Source organism: Meles meles, chromosome Y (assembly GCF_922984935.1).
Source record: "Meles meles chromosome Y, mMelMel3.1 paternal haplotype, whole genome shotgun sequence".
Lineage (NCBI taxonomy): Eukaryota > Metazoa > Chordata > Mammalia > Carnivora > Mustelidae > Meles > Meles meles.
This window is the reverse complement of record NC_060088.1, coordinates 1,543,501-1,565,609: the sequence shown is the minus strand read 5'-3', so window position 1 is coordinate 1,565,609 and position 22,109 is coordinate 1,543,501. Positions and strand designations below refer to the sequence as shown.

At 45.5% G+C, this 22,109-nt stretch overlaps 2 protein-coding genes across 3 annotated transcripts in view; one reads left to right on the top strand and one right to left on the bottom strand.

The window, feature by feature from the left end:
• Positions 1-21,836, bottom strand: part of LOC123935813 (arylsulfatase H-like) — a 34,358-nt gene extending 12,522 nt beyond the window's left edge. Inside the window, exons 1-6 of the mRNA XM_045996609.1 lie at positions 21,798-21,836; positions 7,323-7,364; positions 5,668-5,817; positions 3,545-3,666; positions 1,634-1,759; positions 619-1,042 (exon numbers count right to left, since the gene is read on the bottom strand). Coding sequence (XP_045852565.1) covers positions 619-1,042; positions 1,634-1,759; positions 3,545-3,666; positions 5,668-5,817; positions 7,323-7,364; positions 21,798-21,817 — 884 coding nt within the window. The 5' untranslated portion in view covers positions 21,818-21,836. The remainder of the gene's footprint in view (positions 1-618; positions 1,043-1,633; positions 1,760-3,544; positions 3,667-5,667; positions 5,818-7,322; positions 7,365-21,797) is intronic.
• Positions 16,080-22,109, top strand: part of LOC123935815 (arylsulfatase L-like) — a 20,120-nt gene continuing 14,090 nt past the window's right edge. Inside the window, exons 1-4 of one of the 2 annotated variants that reach the window (XM_045996611.1) lie at positions 16,080-16,215; positions 19,145-19,189; positions 20,232-20,381; positions 21,753-21,874. In XM_045996611.1, coding sequence (XP_045852567.1) covers positions 19,167-19,189; positions 20,232-20,381; positions 21,753-21,874 — 295 coding nt within the window. In that variant the 5' untranslated portion in view covers positions 16,080-16,215; positions 19,145-19,166. The remainder of the gene's footprint in view (positions 16,216-19,144; positions 19,190-20,231; positions 20,382-21,752; positions 21,875-22,109) is intronic. The other variant, XM_045996612.1, reaches the window with a different exon arrangement.

The following is a 22,109-nucleotide window of genomic DNA, read 5'->3' as shown; positions in this document are numbered from 1 at the left end:
AAGACTCAAAGCGTATGAGTGGATGGGATCCCACTGTTGGATACATTAACCCCACAGGGTTATACCTTTTCCTCTTCCATCCACTCCCCTGAACTCCATACACACCAGCTCAAAGAGCATCCACACCCACAACTCAATCTGCTTCTGGCTAGTAACCTAGAAGGGAGCCGACATGCAAAGATGGGAGATAATTACCTTCATGCCCATGTGGTTTGTATTGAACACATAAAACTTCAAATTAGGTATCTATACATAAAATCACTCCTCATCATTCATGCACACAGAAAGATTTTCCAGCTGCTTCTAAAGCACACCAAATCAACATTAGTCCCAAAGGTTGAATCCATTTAGATCCCAATCCATATTGAAGCTATATGGACCAAAGTATAGGGATTCCAGTGTTGATAAAAAAGAGTGAGCAAGATATATTTCTTTACCCTTTCAGTGTTTATAATTTGCAGGAAATTTAATGCTCAGTTTTATTCTCAGGAGAGATTCTAGTATATGAAAATATCACACACAGATACACGAAGGTCCGTAACCCCAAGATGAACCCAACTTCTCCAAAATGCAAACAAAGTTCCCATGCATGGAACTGGACCACAAAGGACTCCATACCTGTCGATAAAGGCAAGAGCCTCCTTGAGCATGAGGGAACCCACTCTGTCCTCCCGCATTGGCTGCTGGATGATTTCGTGGTTTCTCATAAGAATGCAGTTCCAACGTCGCGTAAACCCGTAACTGGAGTACCAGACAATGAAAAAGAGAAAGGCAAGAAGAGTGAAGGTGACGATGACCTTCCACGGAACGGAGAACCAGTGGGCAAACTTGGGGATAAGCAGCAGGAGGGGGACCAGACTGAGCACCGCCGTGGAGATCCAGAGTTTGACCCGTAGCCAGCGGTGAAGCTCTGCGGTCTGGGACGTCTGACAGTCGTTGAGGAGGCCAAAGGGTAACCCGTAGAAGTAGTCGAACCCATGGTTAAGAGGGTGGTAACAGTGATCGTCCCGAGAGGCACAACTCAAACCCAGGTGCCACTTGCCTGTGGGAAAAACAAAATGGCAGCCGACACGTCCACCTGTTTCCAGAACATGGGTTTTGCTTAGCAAAACCTAAGTATGACTTGCACTGTCTTGCCATGGGGGCATCTTCTTGATACCCCAATCACTGTCCTGAGGATGCTCAAAAGGTTGTCATAATTGTCACCAACACTGCTTTCTCTACAACCTGCATCTTTCCAACTCAAACAGGACAGTAGAGACCCCTTTGCTCGCTGCTCTCTCTCACTCTAAAATAAGTAAATCTTTAAAAAATAAATAAAAACGCATTCACTTCTCTGCTGGTAATGATGTTATGAAAGCATTAAATCCCCTGTCCTGCCCCCCTACAGAATATTCCATTTTGGTGATAACGATGGACAAGCCCATTTGCTTTGGGTTCCCATGATTCTTCTCATACTCTGCTCAATATACCAAAGGTCCCAGAGAAATGACATTGAATCCCTGCCCCACGTGTCTCCTTTCAACAAGAGGGCAGCTGGCATGGGTCCAGCTGACATCCCAGGAAGGCTAAATCCCAGTATAAAGGGGAAGTGCATGAACATGCTTCCGAGTTCAGAGTCCTCGGGCCATACCTATGAGCCCAGTGCGGTAGCCGCGATGCTGCAGCAACTTGGCAAAGGTCGTCTCATTGGTGGGCAGACCGCCTGAGCCTCCAAGCCAGGTGAGCCCTCGGTTCAGGTTGAAGGGAGATGCCATTCCTGAAGTCAGAGAAGGAGGCACCCCGTGAGTCCCACAGTCCCTCTTTGACGACCCTCACAACAAACTCCGGGATTCATCCTGCTCTCCTTGAAACGTTTTCTACTGAGCCTCCACCATTCTGTTCTTTCGAGAATGTTCCCTTACTTTTTTGTTTCTACTTAGCTCGTCCTCACATCTGTCAAAGGCATGTGCTCCATGTGGATCCGGGTCACCAACTCACACACGATACCAGGTCACGCTGGAATTTCATATGAACAATGAATGGATTCTTAGTATAAGCACCACATGTTGCATGGGGTATACTTATACTAAAAATCTAGTCATCGACGATTCAAAATTCAAATGTAACTGTGTATGTGACTCTGAATGATATCTTTGGACCTCAGTTGTGACCTTTGATGCCATCTCTCTACCTGGTGAGAAACCTGCATCTCCTCCAGACCCTCCTTTGAAGTTGAAGTCCTATCTAGATGTCTCTATACTTAGGAACCCAAATCACAATATGACCAACACAGAGTCCGTGGTCATCGTACTTCAAACCTGCTTCAACAAAGGATGTCATAATCCCCCCAGCCACCCAATGCACGAATCCCTTTGGGATCCTCCCGCTCACTCAGCATCACCTCCTCTGTCCAATCCCACGTCAAGTCCAGATAACTCTACCCCAGTAAACAGTTCGAATAGTTATCTCCCACACCATAGCTTTTGAGCAGAGATTCAGCTGGTCTGTGCTTGGATGTCCACCAGCCAAATGCTGTCCACCATCCCACGACCTTCTGAAGAACCCTTCTAACCCATTTCCGTCCCATAGTCAAACCTCATTACTGCCCGTCCCTCACCTTCTCTTGAAATCTAAATCTGGGGTAGAGCTTACACTATGTTTGCTAATCTGAGACAACTGATTATTGCTGTGGCTGCCTCAGTGACCTCTTGCATTCATGCCTGACTGCATTGCCTGTGCATGCCCCTTTCTCTTATGAGCACACCCTCCCTCCTAACTCCTCACATTTCAAGCAACATCATCCAGGAGGACTTTCCTGGAATGCTGGAGGGGCCCCTGTGAGCTTCCTGTGCTCACTGAACTATTCCTTGCATCTTGACCACTGGAACATTTGTGCCTTGAGGTGCTTATGTCCTACTGATGTTACAACCAACAAGAATAAACCTATACATGAAAGGCATCACACAAACATGCACAATCAATTAAAAAAATCAAAATATGTTAAAATAGCATTGTGATCCTATCTGCTTCTCCTTTTTCCGTTCTCAGCAGAAATAAGTACACTAAAAAGGATGCCTTCTGCCAAATCCTAAAAAACAAAAGCCTATTTAACACTTTCAAGAAAAGTGGTTACATCTTTTAATTGATTATAAATATATGTATGGATGTTAGTGTGTGTATAAAAATTTGATGGAGCAGAACTTTGATCTCATCTTCCTGCATGAGGAGAAACCCAAGTCTCCCCCAGACCCTCCTCTGAGTTTGAGGTCCTATGTAGGCATCTCTATACTTGGGTAGAAACTTAGAAACTTAAGGATTGGGAATATTGATAACTTCTACATCATAAAATGTTGAAAATGCTGCAGCTGAGTATAAAAATTGATATTTGTAATGTTGATTCTACACTGTCATGTTGTGTGTGTGTGTGTGTGTGTGTGTGTGTGTGTGTGTGTGTGAGACAGAGAATATGTATGAGGCTCCTTCTTTTCCTTGTTCTTCCCAAGACCTAGGAGAAGAAAGCATGGCATAAAGACAGCATTGTCCTCACATTGCCCTGCCCCACCTGATCGGATGGGGTACCGGCCAGTCACAAAGGCAGCCCGACTCGGGGTGCATACGGAGGCAGCTGCCAGGTGCTGGGTGAGCCTCACGCCCTCGCTTGCCAGGCGGTCAATATTCGGTGTTCTGCAGACAGAGGGAGGATTCAGCACGTGGGTCTTTAATTCTCAATGAGACAAAGAACATTCAAAGCCATCCTGTTTTGAGTCCAGTGGACTATCTTTCCAATAGACCTGAAACACATGCCTCTTAAAGGTCAGTCCATCGACCTGTTCGCATGCCTCCCCGACGGCCCCAAGGAGATGGAAAGCAGACTTTAAAAGCAATGTATCTTCAGGCAAAACAATTGAAGACTAATCAAGGTCCGCGGGTATAATTAAACCATAACCAGTCTGAGCTCATAGGCGTTTCAACGCTAATGTTAGTCCATTTGCTCATAATATATTCCTGAAGTGAACTTGGTGACTTCGGTTACCTAAAATTTTACTGTATTTCTGGTAGTAAAAATGTATCTTTCTTTTTAATAACCAAATGGGGACATTTGGGGGTTTAATTTACTGTCCACATTGCTCGTCAGCTAAGGTGTCCCCGATCTTAACAACACGTGAATCACATCCTAGTCTCACAAGCCCTCAGCAGGGTGATAGAGGACAGAGTTGTACACTCCCCAACATTCTCAGTATCTGAGTCAGGGAGACCCTGTGCAGCCCGATGTCGGGTGCAGGTGCACTCAGTGTCTGGTTGAGAGTGACAGTCCCAGATTCTCAAGCGATGTCTCCTGCCCGACCCATCTCTTGCTTGCGGAAGTTAAACAGGGAAACACGTGTGCTCATGTAGACCTTCAGTGCCTTTAAGAAGATCCACTCCTTTCCAAGTCCAAAGATATACTTAAAATATAGGACTATTCCATGAGCCACATTCCAAGCAGAAAGGGCAGTATTTAACTCCAGACTAAGAGTTATGTGTATTTGCACATGAATAAGATTTGTCTGGAGCTGGGGGGCAAGGGGCATTCAGCAGAAGGATCATGGTCACTGAAGGCTTTGAAAAAAATTCAGGGAAGACCCTGAGAAGCTTTCATGCCATTCGTCTCTGCCATGGGATAGTATCCAAAACAGACAGAAAGGAAGGAATGACACGCGTTACCACGTCGTTGAAAACACGATGCTCGGTGAAAGAAACCGCACACAAAAGGGTACATAATGTGTATTATGTGCTGAATGGTGGTCCCCAAAATTCATAAGTAGGAGTCCGATCCCTCAAGGCCTCTGAATGGGACCGTTTCTGGAGTTGGGGGTCGCTAATGAGGAAAAGGAGTTAAAACCGAACTCAGAGGTGTGTCCTCATGCAGCAGGAGTAGGGTCCTTAGAAGAAGAGGAGATGAGGACACACACAGAGGGACGGCCACTTAAGGACACAGGGAGAAGATGAGCTCTACAAACCAGGGAGAGGGGCTTCAGAAGGAAGTGGCCTCAGCCCTGCCTGGATCTCAGCCTCCCAGCCTCATCCCTGCCTGGATCTCAGCCTCCCAGCCTCATCCCTGCCTGGATCTCACACTCCCAGCCTCATCCCTGCCTGGATCTCACACTCCCAGCCTCATCCCTGCCTGGATCTCAGCCTCCCAGCCTCATCCCTGCCTGGATCTCACACTCCCAGCCTCATCCCTGCCTGGATCTCACACTCCCAACTCCAGGACCAGGAGGGAATCCATGTTACTGGAATGAGCCAATCCCAAGCGACACAGCACATTGGTGATTGCTAGGAACTGAGGGCTGAGGGGTAGAGGCAACTGGTACTAGGTGTGGGGTTGCCTTTGGGGGGCCAAACAGAAGTTCTGGAAGCAGACAGAGGGCATGGCATGGCTGTACCACCCTGTGCATGGGCTCTGCCCCCGGAACGGTGCCCTTTCCGTGCTATACAGAGGAGCTGCCGTGTTAGGGGAATCTCACCTCAAAAGCAGGACAGCAGCCACCAGACCAGGGAGAGCAGGATGCATAGTCTGAGCTCTGCTTTTCCTGGTGCCGACGGATGGTCAAGACCGGCCACCCCCGAGCTAGGGCCCAGCTACTCCCCAAGGCCCCGGGGCACACCCCTCCCTCCACAGTGGGGCAGGGGCGGCTTCCTTACCTCACCGTGTTATTACCGTAGCAGCAAATGTCCCCCACCCCAAGGTCATCAGCCATCAGCAGCACAATGTTGGGCCTGGAGTTCCTCGTGGTAAAGGCCGCACTCAGACCCCCCATCCAGCAGCACAGGCAGACCGCCAGCCAGCCGGTCCTGGAAGCATTTGGGGACGTTGACAAACACAGCAATACACACGGTCAATCCGGACCAGCCTTATGGGCAGCTGAGAAGGCGCCACCATGCTGTTTCTTACCGATGCCCACTACACAGTACCCCTGGCCTACCTTTCTCAGAAACCAGTATTTATTTTATTTTACGCCTTTATTCTTTATTTATTTTTAAGGATTTTATTTATTTATTTGAGGCAGAGAAAGAGACAGAACACAGAAAGGAAGAGAAGTAGAGGGAGAGGGAGAAGCAGATTTCCTGTGGAGCAGGGAACCCGATGCGGGACTCAATCCCAGGACCCCAAGATCATGACCTGAGCCGAAGGCAGATGCTAAACTGACTGAGCCACGCAGGCGCCCCCAGAATGTTTATTTAAAATCCTATTCTATGTTCACATAGTATAACATACAAATTAATTTTCTATGCCTGGTGATATTTAAATCCTTATAACTTCCCCAACCGTTTCATGATATGAGACCCTTAAATACTGTTTAAACCTGAGTGGGAGGCCTCATAATCTGATTTATTTGAATACATAGGTAAACAAAGTAGAAAATCAGGAGCAAATCGCTAGCGAGTGTGGCTTTTGTGTTTTTTTTTTTCTTTTGATGCTCAGTGGTAATTTTTAATACCTTAAAATATACATTTAAAATAACATTGAGAATTCTTTTAACGTCTGAAAAAGGAAAATTGGCATACTTGCATATGCTCCTAAGTGTTAGGCTGTAGACTCATGCATTTGTAACTATTAAATGCTATCATACGCGCCAAAAAGTATTTGAACAAAATCGCTCCCAGTTGAGGACCATTCTCTCATGCAGGAAAGTGGTTCCAAAATCCCAAATTCCAACCCATCCATTCCATTCCAAGCCCCTCTCACTCTACCTCAAAAAAATGCATCTTAAATCCATTTGCATGCATCCACCTACAAGCCCCATCATGGCAAGCCAACTAACTCAAAGCGTATCTCATTTGGACCCCTCAAAACTCTCCCAAATGACCTGGCCCGTCCCATTTTTGCCACTTGAGTGCCCTCCAAAATGCAGCCAACCTGAGCAACCCTATACTATGAATCTGGTTGCAATGCTCCCCCACCAAGTCCAATGGCTTCCCATTGCGCTATGATTGGCAAGCCACACCAGGTGGTGTTCTATGCTGTTCCATCATACTTTCCTGCACTACCCACCCCCCAGCCTTGGCTCATCCATGGGCATCCTTAAAATCCCTACAACGATCCATGACTTTGGACCTTCGGCAACCCCATTAATTTGCATACATGCCATCACTCGTAAGGTAAGCATCGTTTCCTCAAAAAAGGCATCCTGTGGGACGTCAGCAACCCACAGTCCCTGGCACACCCCTCATTATCTGTAGCAGGTGCAGGGCTGATGCAGTTGACCAAACATCAGCCCGGGTGAGGAACACGGGATGGAGAACCCTTCTGTCTGGGATACAGAGAAAAAGGATGGTTTACGAAGTCACCTACTCACCAGTTAGAGAAAGGCTGCTTCATGACTCTGTGTGCTGCTCCCCTAGGGAAGAAAAAGAAAAAAAAAACAAGAGCCTTAGAGCTGACATTTGTCTCATAGCCAGGCGGTCGATCCAGAGGAATAAAGAACCTGTTCATGTGGTCAACCTCTCAATCAGTCCTTCACAGCTCATTTGCAAAGCAGTCATGTTCGTCCAGACAGAATCTGACAAAGAACACCACCCAGTTATTTCTGGGTAGATGTCACGGCAGATTTCCAACACATGATGTGAATCTGACAACAAAAACCCTTCATGGCAAGTCACTGACATACATCAGTCGTCGACGAATGGGCAGTCATTCCATAACTATGTGTACCAGGCATACGGTGTGTATGGTACACAGCTACAAGGAACATTTTCCTCCCCAATGTAGATAAGCAATGTCCACCTTAAAAAAAAAAAAAAAAAAACAGAGATGAACACCTTGGACGTATGGCGATGTTGGCCCAACTCTTTGAGTGCAAGAAGGCATGTTAGCAGCTATAATTATGATCCTTTTATAAGAGTCCAAAGAGTGGTAGAGTCCTGTGTTCTCCCCGCACAAGATCCCCAAATGGCTCCAAGTTGGTGATACTTGGTAGGCTGAGGAAACTTCCCACAAGGCAAATGGTATATAATAACGATTAATGACACCACCCTAGAGTTTATAGGGCTTTTCATCCCCAAGGCATCTCCAGTGTTCCCTTTGGATCCTTAAAATACCTCACCTTGCTTGCCTCAAAGGCTTTATGACACTTCTTTTGTTTTATGGGAGAGGGAGCTGGGGTCATAGAGCTTAGAACACTTTCACAGAGGCTGGTAAACTGCAGATGTGGCATTCAGAAGGTCTCTTCCTTATAATCGTGTGTGTGTGTGTGTGTGTGTGTGTGTGTGTGTGTGTGTGTCCAATTCCCTTGTCTTCCTCCAGGAAGACTCTTGGATGAGATGATTCTCCTGGGCCACTTGGTGAAGCTGACCCTCCCATTGCCTCTGCCCCACAGAACCCCCATCAATACTTGTGTATTCAACTTGTTGCCGTAATGACGTCCCCAAAATCCATACTCTAATGTTTCCTCTCTTCAGCCCCATTGCCTCGCACATTAGATGGCATTCCTGTAAATTTCCAGTAGTTTCCAAAATGCATTTCTAGTACATGCTCACTGAAGATACCGAGTATTTCCCAAGGTTGCATGAAAGATGCAAGAATGATGTTGTTGTTGTTTTTAATTTACCAATTGTAGCCATATCCACCTCATTTCCTAAGAACATATCTCTCCAACCCAAGATTGGTAAACTCACCACGGATGGTCCTAGTCACTGTGCAAAGTTCTTTCTAAAGAACTTTAGAAATAAAAGCTATTTATAAAATAGATGGAAATCAGTTATCACAGAGCTCCTACTGTCCCAAAGAATTATACATATCAAATCAAGAATAACGTGTTTACCCAGGAAGCTTCTCTACTCCATTCTGCACAACCCTTTTCTCCACTGCCTCCCCCCACACCCAGATTTTAACAGAGGAGTTTTTTTTTTTAAAGGTTTTATTTATTTATTTGACAGAGATCACAAGTAGGCAGAGAGGCAGGCAGAGAGAGAGAGGAAGGGAAGCAGGCTCCCTCCTGAGCAGAGAACCTGACGCAGGGCTCAATCCCAAGAACCTGAGATCATGACCTGAGACGAAGGCAGAGGCTTTAACCCACTGAGCCACCCAGGCATCCTAACAGAGGAGTTTTTTTAAAGGTGGGCAAACTGGTGATGTATATTTGGGCTTCTGGAGGTGTGTAAATGCATGAGACTTGTGTCATAGATCAATGTGGTTTTCCAAATTGATTTTATTTCCTAGCTATCTTTGAAGAGATGTTCAAAGTTATGGACCTAATAAAGACACACTGCTCAAAACCCTACTCTATAAGGTCATGTTATTAACTGAAAAGGCAGGTAATACATTAGCCAACAAAAGAATTACATCCTCAGATGGATAAAAATGCAAATGCAGATGTGTGTGGACTATATTCTTTCATAGGGAGAATGACAGTCAAAAATCAAGTCAAAATGAAACAAAACTCCAAAACCAGCACCCTTGGATGGTAGTGTGGACCTTCCAAAATGATGGGGGGGAAATGCAACTATGTGAGGTGACTGATGTGTTAGTTAGCCAGTTTTGGGTAATCACTTTGTAATACATATCAACAGCAAATCATCACATTGTATGTCTTAAATTTACCGTGTCCTGTGTCAATTCCATCTCAACAAAGCTGGGGGGAAAAAAGTCTTTAAAATTCCTCATTTTCATGTTTTCACCTTTAGAGGTTACCTCCCAATGACCCAGAAATAGCAAAACATATCAGTCATGGACACTTTAGTGAGAGAGAGATTATCAGGTAGTTACATGGAAGAAACTGGGGATGGTGCCTTATATGCAAATAGGATATTTCCAGATGTGATGAAATAAAGGATCTGGAGATGACACCATTGAGGATGAGGGTGGCCCTAAATCCAAGTAAGGTGTCCTTGTAAGAGACAGAAGAGGAGAGACAAACATAGAGAAGAAGCCATGTGAGGACACAGCCAGAGATGGGAAGGGTGTGGCCATAAACCCAGGGATGACTGGAGCCCCAGAAGCTGGAGGAGGCAGGAAGGACCCTCCCATAGAGGTTCGGGAGGGAGCACAGAGCTGCCCCACCTGGATCTCAGCAGCCCTTCCCCACCTGGATCTCAGACTCTGGTCTCCAGAACTGGGGGAGGTTACACTTATGTTGCTGTAAGCCCTCAGTCTGTGGTCATTTGTTACAGCAGCCCAGGAAACAAATACACTTTTAAGAAAGATTCTAAGAAAATTACCTGCACACTTGGCTGGTAAAAGTTTTGTGAGGGTATACTGCCACTAAATATTAATTTTTTAAGAAATCATAAGCAATGGCACACCATGGTGTGCCATTCTTCTCACTCCAGAGGCAGCAGGCAAAAGGGAGGGGTAAGGGTGTTGATTGCAACCTTGCTTTTCGACAGAATCAGGAGGAAGCCATCTGAAATCAAGCTGAAGAGGAAGGGATAAATATACTCATGGTGCAGAAATCTATGCTATCTCCTTTAAAGTAAGGAAGATGCACTCACTGATCTTTTGGGGCTCTTTGATGGTAAAGCTGTATAATTCTGGGAGGCATTCCTCAACCGCAGCTGAAATCAAAACAGTAATTACTTTTATGGGACCTTTCATCCAAGGACACCATGATGCTACCTGGATGTTATCTCCTCAAGCTTTGGAGGAAGGACAGTAATACTATGATTACTCCCACTCTTCTGTGGATCCAGGGGGCTCTAGGGGTTAGGGTATAGCTTAGGGCCAACTAATAAAGCCAAATGCAGCCTCTACACTAATTAAAACATTCTCCCTACTAATATTCACTAACAAAAATCTTCTAGGGGCGCCTGGGTGGCTCAGTGGATTGAGCCGCTGCCTTCGGCTCAGGTCATGATCTCAGGGTCCTGGGATCGAGCCCCGTGTCGGGCTCTCTGCTCCGCGGGGAGCCTGCTTCCTCCTCTCTCTCTGCCTGCTTCTCTGCCTACTTGTGATCTCTCTCTGTCAAATAAATAAATAAAATCTTAAAAAAAAAAAAATCTTCTAGCCACTGAGACCAGTCTCGGAAGTGCCTGTATGTTCTTCCAAAAAGTTCCTTCTTTCCCTTACACACCTGGAAAATCACGCAATTATAGAACGAAAGCCACAGTCGACTTACAGAGTGGACCCATGATGGTGGCTTGATGCCCAGCAGAGCACCGGCATGTTATCTTCATGGGGGTAATCCATGTGTAGGCGAGCGACTCAAGGACTTGATTGCAACCCAGGCAGAACTGGGCAAAATTCAGCCTGCCATACTTGAAATGGAGCAAAGTGTTGGTCATTATTTTCAACCAAGCATCTCCTTCCTTTCTTTGCTATGTGTTCAGAACCAACATCTACAGCTGGCCAGTCAAAGCAGCTAAAGCGGAGGAGATGCTTAAAGACAGAAATTCCCATCTGTGTTCTTAACAAGAGCAGAGAAGAGGCAGAGTTGGGAAATCAGTCAAATCCAGGTTGGGTTGTGTTCTCTCAGTTGTGGCACTGTGGGCATCTGGAGCTGAATGGTTCTCTGGGGTGGGACATCCTGGACACTGTCAGGTGAGGAGCAGCATCTCTGGTCTCCATAGACCACGTGCCAGGAGCACCCCCTCCCCAGAGACAACAACCCCAATTATTTCCACACATCGCCAAGTGTCCCCTGGGGCATGAAATCATCCTGTCTCCATGGTGAGCTCCGCTGAGTGGAGTGGAGCTCCACTCAGCTCTGCGGAACCAGTAGGAACTCATTCTTGGATGATTTCAAATGTTGTTTACTCATCACGCAAGATTCTGATTTTCTCATCCAGGTTGTTGATTTAGAATAGAATCTCTGTGATTCCCCCCCCCCCCCCTTAACTTAAATATATGAATAAAAATTGAATGTAGCAATTTTCTCCTTGCTTTATTTTAATAATTCCTGCTGGAAAGAATTTAATATGTTGACTTGTGGTTCTTCACTTAAGAGACTTCTAAAAAGATCCACATATCTCCCCAAACTTCCTCCAAATTGACTGATATTCAATGACTCTTTTTTTCAAAGATTTATTGAATATTTATTTATTAGAGAGCTCGAGAGAGAGCATGAGCAAGGAGGAGGGGTAGAGGCAGAGGGAGAAGGAGACTCCCCGTTGAGCAGGAAGCTGGACATAGGGCTCAATCACAGACCCTGAGATTGTGTCCTGAGTTGAAGGCAGATGCTTAACTGACTGAATCACCCAGGTGCCCCTATTCAATGACTCTTGCAACATCATTATTATAAAATATAAAAGAGAATACTCAACAGCATGAAAAAATTTAAATATCTGTTACTAAAAACATACTCTTTTTTCCTCCTAACAGTTCATATAAACCCACATTTTCTGCTGGATGAGATAAACCCATCTCTCCACTATATGATTTCCACTAGGAAAAAGTCCACTAGTAAAACATTAAATGACAACCATTATGAAGTAAATTCAGAGACCAGAATCCTGGTTTCTAAATCAGCAAAACTGTTATGCCCTGTGTCAGCTTGTGATTTTCAATATTTTGGTATTGACTGAGTCACTGTAATGGTATGAGCGCATTATCCCATTCAGGGATTATAACAGATAGCAGAAAGAAACAGAAGAAGAAGGAATGAAGGAAGGAAGGAGAAGAAGAGAAGAAGGAAGGGAGGAAGGAAGAGAGAAAAGCAGAGAGAGAGGAAGGAAGGAGGGAAAGAAAGAAGGAAGGAAGGAATATAGATTTTAAAGTAAACTTACTTGTATAGATTTTATGTCATTTTACAACCAAGCAAAGGTCACCCACCTCCATGACCTTTGATTAGCCCACTTACTTGTCTTCCTAGGAATAACATAAATACCCTTAAACACATAAAATCCACATTTTGCAAGTGTCTGCTCACAGGTGAATGGATAAATCAAGTCTGGACGTCCCAAATCCAATGGAGTACCACCCAGCAATCATGAGTCCACTATTGATAATACAGTCAACAACCTTGAGGCATCTCCAAATTGAGTATGCTGAGTGAGAAAAGCCACACAAAGCAGTATAGGATAATTCCTGATCCCATTTATATAAAATCCTAGAAAGCACAAGGGATATAGACTACAAGTAATCTATCCTCAACCCTCCATTTTCCACCTTGCTGAGCATTAAAAATTCAAGCACGCCGAACGGAAATTACATTAACTTCCCATATTTTCTATTGAATTACATGAACTTAACATATTTTACTTACTGGAAACAAGTTGTCTCTCCAGCTCTGGCATTTAGGGACACTGGTCCTGTGTATCCAGGCTCCTGTCACAGTTCCTAGTGACTGCACTCATTATTATAATTAAACGTTTATTAAGTACCATGGTGGGGGCACCGCTCAAGTCTGTCAATTATCTTTATAGGTAAGCATAACCTACCAGGACAGCTGGCACATACTTATTTAGCAAAGGGATATTTCATTGGAGCTCAACTGCCACCAAACACACATATATAATTAAGGGGACTTAATTAACTCAAATATGTTTTCTGCCAGGATAATTTAAAAATTAAAAGGTTAAAAAAATTCTCCACTGACTCCAGTTAGGTTTTCAAAACAGCAAAGGGATACATCGAGGTGCGTTCCTACATTGAGGTGCGTTTCCACATCTTAAACTCTATCTCAAACTTTCAAGAGTTGCTTCTGTCTTCCAGTCTAAATGTGTCTTATAAGTATTGCATCTTTAAGCCTCAACACAGAGCTCTGAGGAGGGTGACCATTGCTAGCTGCATTTGGTGGAGATCATGGCATGGAGACAGCCTGTATGCAAGATTCGGTGACACACTCCTACAGGAGTAGATGATAGGAGAAGTGCTTAGAAGGTAGATGGGTAGACAGGTAGATGATAGATGGGTGGACATATGGATGGATCGTTGGATAGATAGACATAGAAGGTACATATGATGGCTGGATGGATCGATCAATAGATGATAGATGGGTAGATGGATGGATGGTTGGATAGATAGACATAGATGGTAGATAGGATAGATGGATGGATGGATGGATGGATAGATGGATGGATGGCTGATAGATGGGTAGATATGATAGGTAGATGGAGGAAAAGATGATAGATGTATACATCAATAGATAGATGATGGGTAAAGAGATGATGGATGGATGGATAGATAGATGATAGATAAATGGATAGGTGGACAGGTGGATGGATGGATGGATGGATAAGTGATTGGGTGGATGGATGGATGGTTGAATGGATGGATGGATGGATGGATGGTTGGATGGTTGGATGGATGGTCGGATGGATGGACAGATAGATGATGGGTGAATGGATGGGTGGGTGGATAGACGAATGGATGGTTGGATAAATATATGATAGAGGGATAGATAGATGGTGGATGGGTGGGTGGAAAGGTGATAGATGGATGGGCGGGTAGATAGATGATATATGGGTGGATGGATGGAGAGATAGATTGATAGATATAGATGGTAGATATGATAGGTGGATGGATGGATGGATGGATGGATGGATGGATGGATGGATGGATGGATAGATGATAGATGGATGGATATAAGCATTGCCTCTATCATAGGATTTTCTCATTTTCTTGTACCCTTTATTACAGTCCTATTTTGTGTATGAAAATAGGGGTAGGTGTGCAAGGACAAGGAGAGACATTCACGTGAGAATTACTGTGAAAAAGACAGGCAGGTCATCATCCAGCAACACAGCTTCACCCAGGGCTCCATAATTTCTGGAGCTACAAGCAAGGAGCTCAGCCTTGCAAAGGAGGTCATCCTTCAAGGACATTCTAATCTTGGGATCTTCCAAGCCCTCACCATGCAGAGCAATCTCTGCAAACAGACCCTTTTCCATGGGGATCGTGTTTTGCCTTTAAGGCAATTCTGCAGTCTCCGTGTGATATCTGGGCTGGTGTTGAAGAATGTAAACTACGACTCCAGGAATTCACGAACACCCCATAGACACACAGTCCCATGTCCCCTTACAGCCCCCAAATGACTCAAAACCCAAAAACACAGTGACCTGGTTTCAGGGCAGCGGAAAAGTAGGTTTCTTGAGAAGCGCTAAACCCAGGCGGTGTACAGAGCACTTGAGGGATTTGTTCCTTCAGCTACAAAAAGAACCAGCAGCTCCCACGAGAAGGACCAGGAAGCTGTATGTCTCGGTCCAGAGCCTCCTTGTGCCACCGACCCTGCAGGACCTGGCTTCTCTTAGCTGACACTCAGGAAAAAACAACAGGAGTCCAGCTGTCTTCCTTCATCACCAACGTCCTTCTGCAGACCTGCCTTGGAGCAACCGTGAATCCCTACCAGAACAGCGCCTACCCGCCTTCCTTTGATTTGAGAAATCTGCAAAGAATTTTTGAAGCCGTGAACTTGTAAGATGGTTATCCGCCAAGCATGAGCCTCCAATCCCAACTCAGACAAGCGCGGGCCACAGAGAGCAAAACAAAAAACCGAACGCACAAAGGGCTTTGAGGATGGATCCTTGGATAGGATTCCGCCCCTGGAGAGAGTTCAGAAAAGTCTTATTTAGGAAAGTCTTTGGAAAGGATCAGGTTTGCATCGTGTGCTGCCTGAAACGTGCATCTTGCCGCCCGCGGAAGGAACGTGCTCCCTCGTGAATAGAAAAGAAACAAACAGACACATAAGGCCTAAAATCCAGAAGTTCCCAAATACAGTTATAGGGCTAGGGAGGGGCCAAGCTATTTGCATAGGACCGTGCTTGTTGATACAGGCCGTGGTGTGTTCTGTGCCCCCCCCCCTTTTTTTTAATTTATGAGGCAGAGGCCAGTGATGGGGAGGTAGGGAAGCCACAAAATTTGAGGACTGTCAAAGAGGCATTTTTGAAGGCAACGGCTTTCCCACTTTGGAGCACAGCCAGCCAATACCCCTCTGAGTTGAACAAAGGTCAGAAAGGTTTCCACCTCCCCGGGCATGAATGAGTCAGTGTTCCCAGCGTGAGTCCTCCCGGCTCCTTCTGGCACGGTTCCATTTTATAATGAAGAACAGAAGTTCTTCTGTAGAAACCGGGGACTACAGTAGCATCCGGACGCCGGCGACTGCCCTGTCCATTCTCTCTGGACAACCGAACTTGTTTCTGCCACCTCCCGGCTGTGGCTTTGAAGAGTGAATCAGTTCCGGACGCACATGCGTGCAGTGGACCGGGCAGGCCTGGGGACTCTCAGACTGTGAGTGCCGCCGGCCCCGCAAGGAGAGGCTGCTCCCTGACGTGCACAACCAGCCCTTCACCTCCAACCTCCAACCTCCAGCCATTCAGGTAAGCGGCTGTCCTGGGGCTCCCGGCAGGGTGGTCCCCGCCTGTCCAAGGGATGCTGGGCAGCTGTGCCAGAAGCACGCCGCGTTGCAGGGCACACCAAGTCCTCGGAGGCAGTCTCTAGCAATCTTGCAGAAGCGATTTTGCAAAAAGGAAAAAAAAAAAAGAAGAAGAAGAAAAGCAAAAACATCAGGGACACGTTTCCAACCCCCTCTTCCCCGGGGTGATTTCAAAAAGCAATGCAGATCGGAATGAACTAGAAACATAATCCGGAGGCTGGGGAAATGGAACGAGCCTACGTTCCTACAGGTCTCAAAGCGCGGGGACTGGATGTGGGAGGAATCCTGGAGACGGGAAACTCGGCGAGATTCCCGAACGGGGCTAAGGCAGAGTGGCAAAGGAAGGCGTGTTGCCCTGGGGCTACAGGACAGCCAGGGAGCAGGACTGCAGGCTCCCCCGCCTGGAAGGTGGTCAAACCCTACATTACGCCTCGCAGCCTGTTTTCTCTTATCTTTTTTTAAAAAACTGGGGTCCAAGTGACCGAAAACCTTGTTTAAGTTTGACGGATACAGCTTGTGCATTTGAGACATGCTGAAATTGCTTTGCGATTACGACACAGGTCCTAACAAACTTTTCCAGGACGTCACATATTTACCATTCCTTTTTTTTTTTTTTTTTTTTTTTTTTTTGCTTTGAGAAAGATTAAGATCTGGTCTAGGGGCCACTTTGAGCGCCGTTGGCGATGAGCGCTATGTTGTGCATTGGGTTGCCAGAACTTAGCCCTATTCTGGTTGCAGGGTAGTCCCGTAACCCTACCTCACTTCTCCAACCCCCTCCAACCCAGCCCCCTGGAAGCCACCATGCTACTCTCTGCTTTCACTCCACTGTGTTTTCTTAAAGTTTTCTCTGCTCACAGGATGTCAATCTGAAGAAAAAAGTAGGCAGCGTTCCATAAACCGCTGAGTTCATTTCCAAAAATATATATATATACACACTTCCTCTATGTAACTAAATATGTTAGAACATATCATTTAGAAGCTAGACTCATATTTGGTGTAAGGAAACCTCATATGAGTTTTCAGTTGCCGTTGGCTCTCAGATGTAGACTGTCAACGGTAACCAGATATGACGGCCACAACCAGCCACCTTCCCCCAGAAAAGTCAGAAGCATCCCCTTTGGGTTTTTCTGGCAAAACCCCAAAATTTTATGTATAAATAGATAAAATGCCTGTCCCAGCTGCACAAAACGACCATGTCTAGTTTATACTCTACTGTATATATTTTTAAATACTACAGATACATTATGTATTACCATGTAATAATATATATTTTCTGTATGTGTGTATCACCATAGGATGTATACGTGTTATTTAATTTATAAGTATATGTAAATAAAAATATTTATACAGACCCCCTAAGAGGTCATGATTTAAGATCTGTAGCCCAAAGCCATAAGCTGGACCAAACTAAGAGTGGGTTGCATAAGGATAGTGTGAAAAGAAAGCATTCCCAGCTTCCGTCCTCTGCTCGTTCTGAGACACGTGGTTCGAAACCATCCACGTATAAAAGCAAGTCAGGTAGACAGAATCCCCAACATCCTAGTTCTCTGGCAGAGGAGGGGAGTGGCTTCACCAACAATGCACACTCTAGGAGCTTCGAGCTCTAGGACCTGCTGGAAAAGGCAAAGTTATGTAGATACTAAAAGACAAGTGGTTTCTGGGGTTTGGGGCCAAGGAGGGATAAACAGGGGCCGCACTGGGGGGTTTTAGGGCCATGAAACCACTCTGTAGGACACTATAATGGTGGATCCATGTCATTATATGTTTGTCCAAACCCATAGAATGGGCACCACCAAGAGGAAACCCTAATGTAAGCTAAACACTTTGGATGCCAGAGAAAGTACAGAGCTACCGTCCCAAAGGGTGACATCATGCACCCTCCAGCAGCAAACCAAGATGTGCACGGAGTTCGAAGGTTCACACCTCATGAAAATCTTTCCTGGAAGTAAGTGAAGCAAATAAACAGCCATGTCTTGGTGCTAGACACGGCCCAGTGGTGGAACCCATCAGGCTTTATCACACGTGGAAACTTCCCAATGCTGAATGCGCTGTCTGCATCCAGCCCACAGAGGAACCTATCCCATGAGGTCTATCTCTGCACAAGCTTTGCCCTGTCCCAGCGGCACGTAACAGCCATCTGGTTGACCACAGACTCATTGCCTTGTCCTCAAGGTGAAGTGAATACTGTGTGCAGAAGGGTGAGAAATCACCTGAAATGGCTAGGAAGTTTGGAAAGAACCCCGTACCACCTGTGGCCAAAGACGGACATCCATAGAACATGAAGGATACAGGAAGGTCAGGCTGAACTGAAAGGACACAGAGTCCATTAGCCTCTCCCAAGAACAGCTTACATGGGGCAAGGTGGCGCTCATGGGAGGGCTGGATGCCCCCCAGGCTCAGAAGCATCCCCCCACCATGGAAGCCAACATCTCTTCCAACAACTCGTGAGTAGGTCTTCAAGGTCACTGCAAGGGCGGAGCCAGATTAAGGCCACTGACCCACAGAAATCCAAAGTTGACTTTCCCTTAATGTCTGAGCCAGGGGTTGCGGGGTGGGATGGGGAGTTCGTATTTAATGGGGACAGAGTTTCAGTTGGGACAGATGAGATCATCTGGACAAAAAGATCCAAAACCATATCGTCTGGCCCTCGAAAGTCATACATTCTAGATTCTTAACATGGTGTTCAGCATCTTAAAAGCCTTTTTAATGGGGAAGGCCATTCTTTTTATGAGTTTTTGGTCATTGTTTTAAGGTTTCGTTGATATCATCGGAGAGAACCAACGTCTCCCTTTGGCTAAATACTTAGTATTTTATGCATGGAATTAGGGCATGTCTGCTGCCTTTGTTATTATAGACCTCTTTATTTCTTCCAGGCCATAAAAGTCAGGAGAGGACATGTTACCTCAGGACCACTCTTGGTAAGACAAGATTACATGGGATCCTTGATCTTCTGTTTCTGCTTCTACGTTTCTTTTTGTCCCTTTGTCAGGATGCGTGGACACAGTGGTCTTGTTCACTTAGTCATTGATGGTGCATCTGGGGGAGTGATCGGGGGACTCGGGATTCCTCTCAGTGATCCACAACCCCCATCTGGGAGCTTGTGAAGGAAGTCTGTTTCCCTATTCCCAAACCCAGCTGTTCGGTTTTCCAGAGAGTCCATATTACAGATATTCGACGACTCAGATCTCATCTTTACTCCATGGTACTGGGGATGGCAGGACTCTTATCCTGCTGTGTATGCATGAGCCCTAGGTGGCTTCCATACAAAGAGAGAGGAGGGGCTCCTTGGATGCCATGGTTATGGGGTTATGATAGTGATGATGGTGGGAAAGCCCCCAAGCTCTGTGGCAATTCCTCCTGACGTGCCACCACCGAGTGTCTCTGTTCTGGGCTGGAACCTCAAAAGACTCACTTCCCATCATGAAAAAAGTCAGTCACATTCATGCCAGAATATATGGAGACTTTTAATAGACTCAGAACCAACAGCTGGCATTGGTAAGCTGTCGCCCTGACTTTTCTTCTCTGTCTTGCTCTGGTCAGTGGTCCAACTGCCTACCAAGTGCCACAGATACCCAAGTTCAACACAGTTGACTTATTTGAGGAAAAATGATAAAGAGGCAAAGGGGAAGGAACTATAGCTATTCTGGGGACCTGATCCATGTCTAATAAGAAACCAAATAAGGTTTCTCCTTAATCATGGGTGCAATGACCTAACAACAGACTCCAGGGCTTAAAATGCCAAAAAAGTGTTGACCATTGAAATAAAACCATCAAGAGCGTGAGTTGTCTTCAACTAAGAAAAAGTCAAATGCCCAAGAATGTACTTAACTATTCTACAATGTGATGCTAATATCAAAGTCCCCTAAAATGTGGACTTGCCTAAAAAAGTCCCACCTATGGAAGTCACGTACAATACATGGGAGAGCAGAGTTAAGCGTTCATCGGCACCTTGTCTTTCAGGAGCTGGCTGGCTGTGACGGTCGGCATGCTTCTAGGTGTGAGGCCCTCGGCTTGCAGAAATTTATCTGGTGGGCATCCAAACATCCTTCTTCTGATGGCAGATGATTTTGGCATTGGCGACATTGGCTGCTATGGCAACAAGAGCATCAGGCAAGGATTCTGAGAGTCATTCATCTGGGACCCCCATGAAGGCACCATTGACAATGGGTGTCACTCTCCATATGTGCTATCCAAACTTTGATGGGATTCACACTTCCTTTCATGCCCCCTAACCCTTCCTTCTTCCCATCCCAGGTCAGATTCATCCTACCTGTGACTCATCACTTCACTTTTAGACGTGTTTTCATCAGCATGGTCCAAGATGGAGCATGTTTAAAAATTGTTGGTGTTGCATCAGAGTCAATGACCCGAGTTTCCTCATGCTCCACTTCTGCCCATCAGCCCAACTCCATCCATTCATGCATGACTTCAGCTCTCTCTGCTGAAAAGCTCTGCTTCTGATGGACAAATCCATGTCCCCATCACCACCAGATATGACACGCTTATCTGTCATTGCTGACCCATCTCTCTTAGAATGAGCTCACCCCATCGCGTAGATCACAATCTAATTGTCCTTGGAGACCCAGCTTAGGCAACACCATGAACCTGCCTCTGAATCCCACCGTCACTACAATATGTTGGTGCTGAGAAGTATAATTTTCATGAGTCCCATTAGAGAAGCCACTCCAGATTCTCAGTTCTGGATTTCCCATTATGCCCGTCTCTGTATAGCTTGTTTCAGAAACTTAGTAAACATTATTGAACTGAGTTTATGTTACTTCAATGGTACAGATGACATCTGAAATTTTTGCCACTGCCTTTTGGTCATTCCCAAGAACACTTTGATGGGTTAAAGAATGATGGGCTGATTTTCTTTCTTTTTGGAAATTTAAATTCAGTTAATTAACATATAATGCATTATTGGTTTCTGAGGCAGAGCTCAGTGATTCATCGGTCTTATATAATACCCCGCACTCATCACATCCCATGCCCTCCTTAACGCCCATCACCCAGTTATTCCATCTTCCCACGCACACCTCCCCAGCAACCCTCAGTTCGTTTTGTATACTTAAGTGTCTCTTACAGTTTGTCTTCTGTTCTGATTTCATCTTGTTTTATTTTTTCCTTCCTTGCCCTCTGATCCTCTATTTCTTAAATTCTATATATGAGTGAGATCATATAATAGTTGTCTTCCTCTCATTGACTTATCTGGCTTAGCATAATACTCTCTAGTTCCATCCGCATCATTGCAAATGGCAAGATTTCATTCTCTGTGATGGCTGAGTAATATTCCATTGTGTATATATATAGACCACATCTTCTTTATCCATTCATCTATTGGTGAACATCTGGGCTCTTTCCATAGCTTGGCTATTCTGGACATTGATGATACGAATTTCTATTAAATACATAGATATGCTTGTAGGAAACCTTATGTGTTTATTTGTAAAGGAATAACACTGTTCATGTTTCCCTCTGTAGGACGCCAAATATTGACCGCCTCGCAGAGGACGGTGTGATGCTTACCCAGCACGTGGCAGCTGCATCAGTGTGCACCCCAAGCAGGGCTGCTTTCCTAACGGGCAGATACCCTCTCCGATCAGGTTTGTCCTCTCTCACGTCTAACCATGGCTCTGGAGAAGAAGAACACGATCCGTGTATTAGAGATACTAAAGCATGGGTCCACTGCTCTAGTGGGGAGAAAATAATGTAATCCCTCCATATTTCTACCATCAGATCAGACCCAGCAAGAGCCATGGAGCCCTGTAGGTAATGCGTGACACAGGCAGAGGGATTGAGTAGGGAGTGGACCAAATGTTTGAAAAAAGTCTGTGTGAT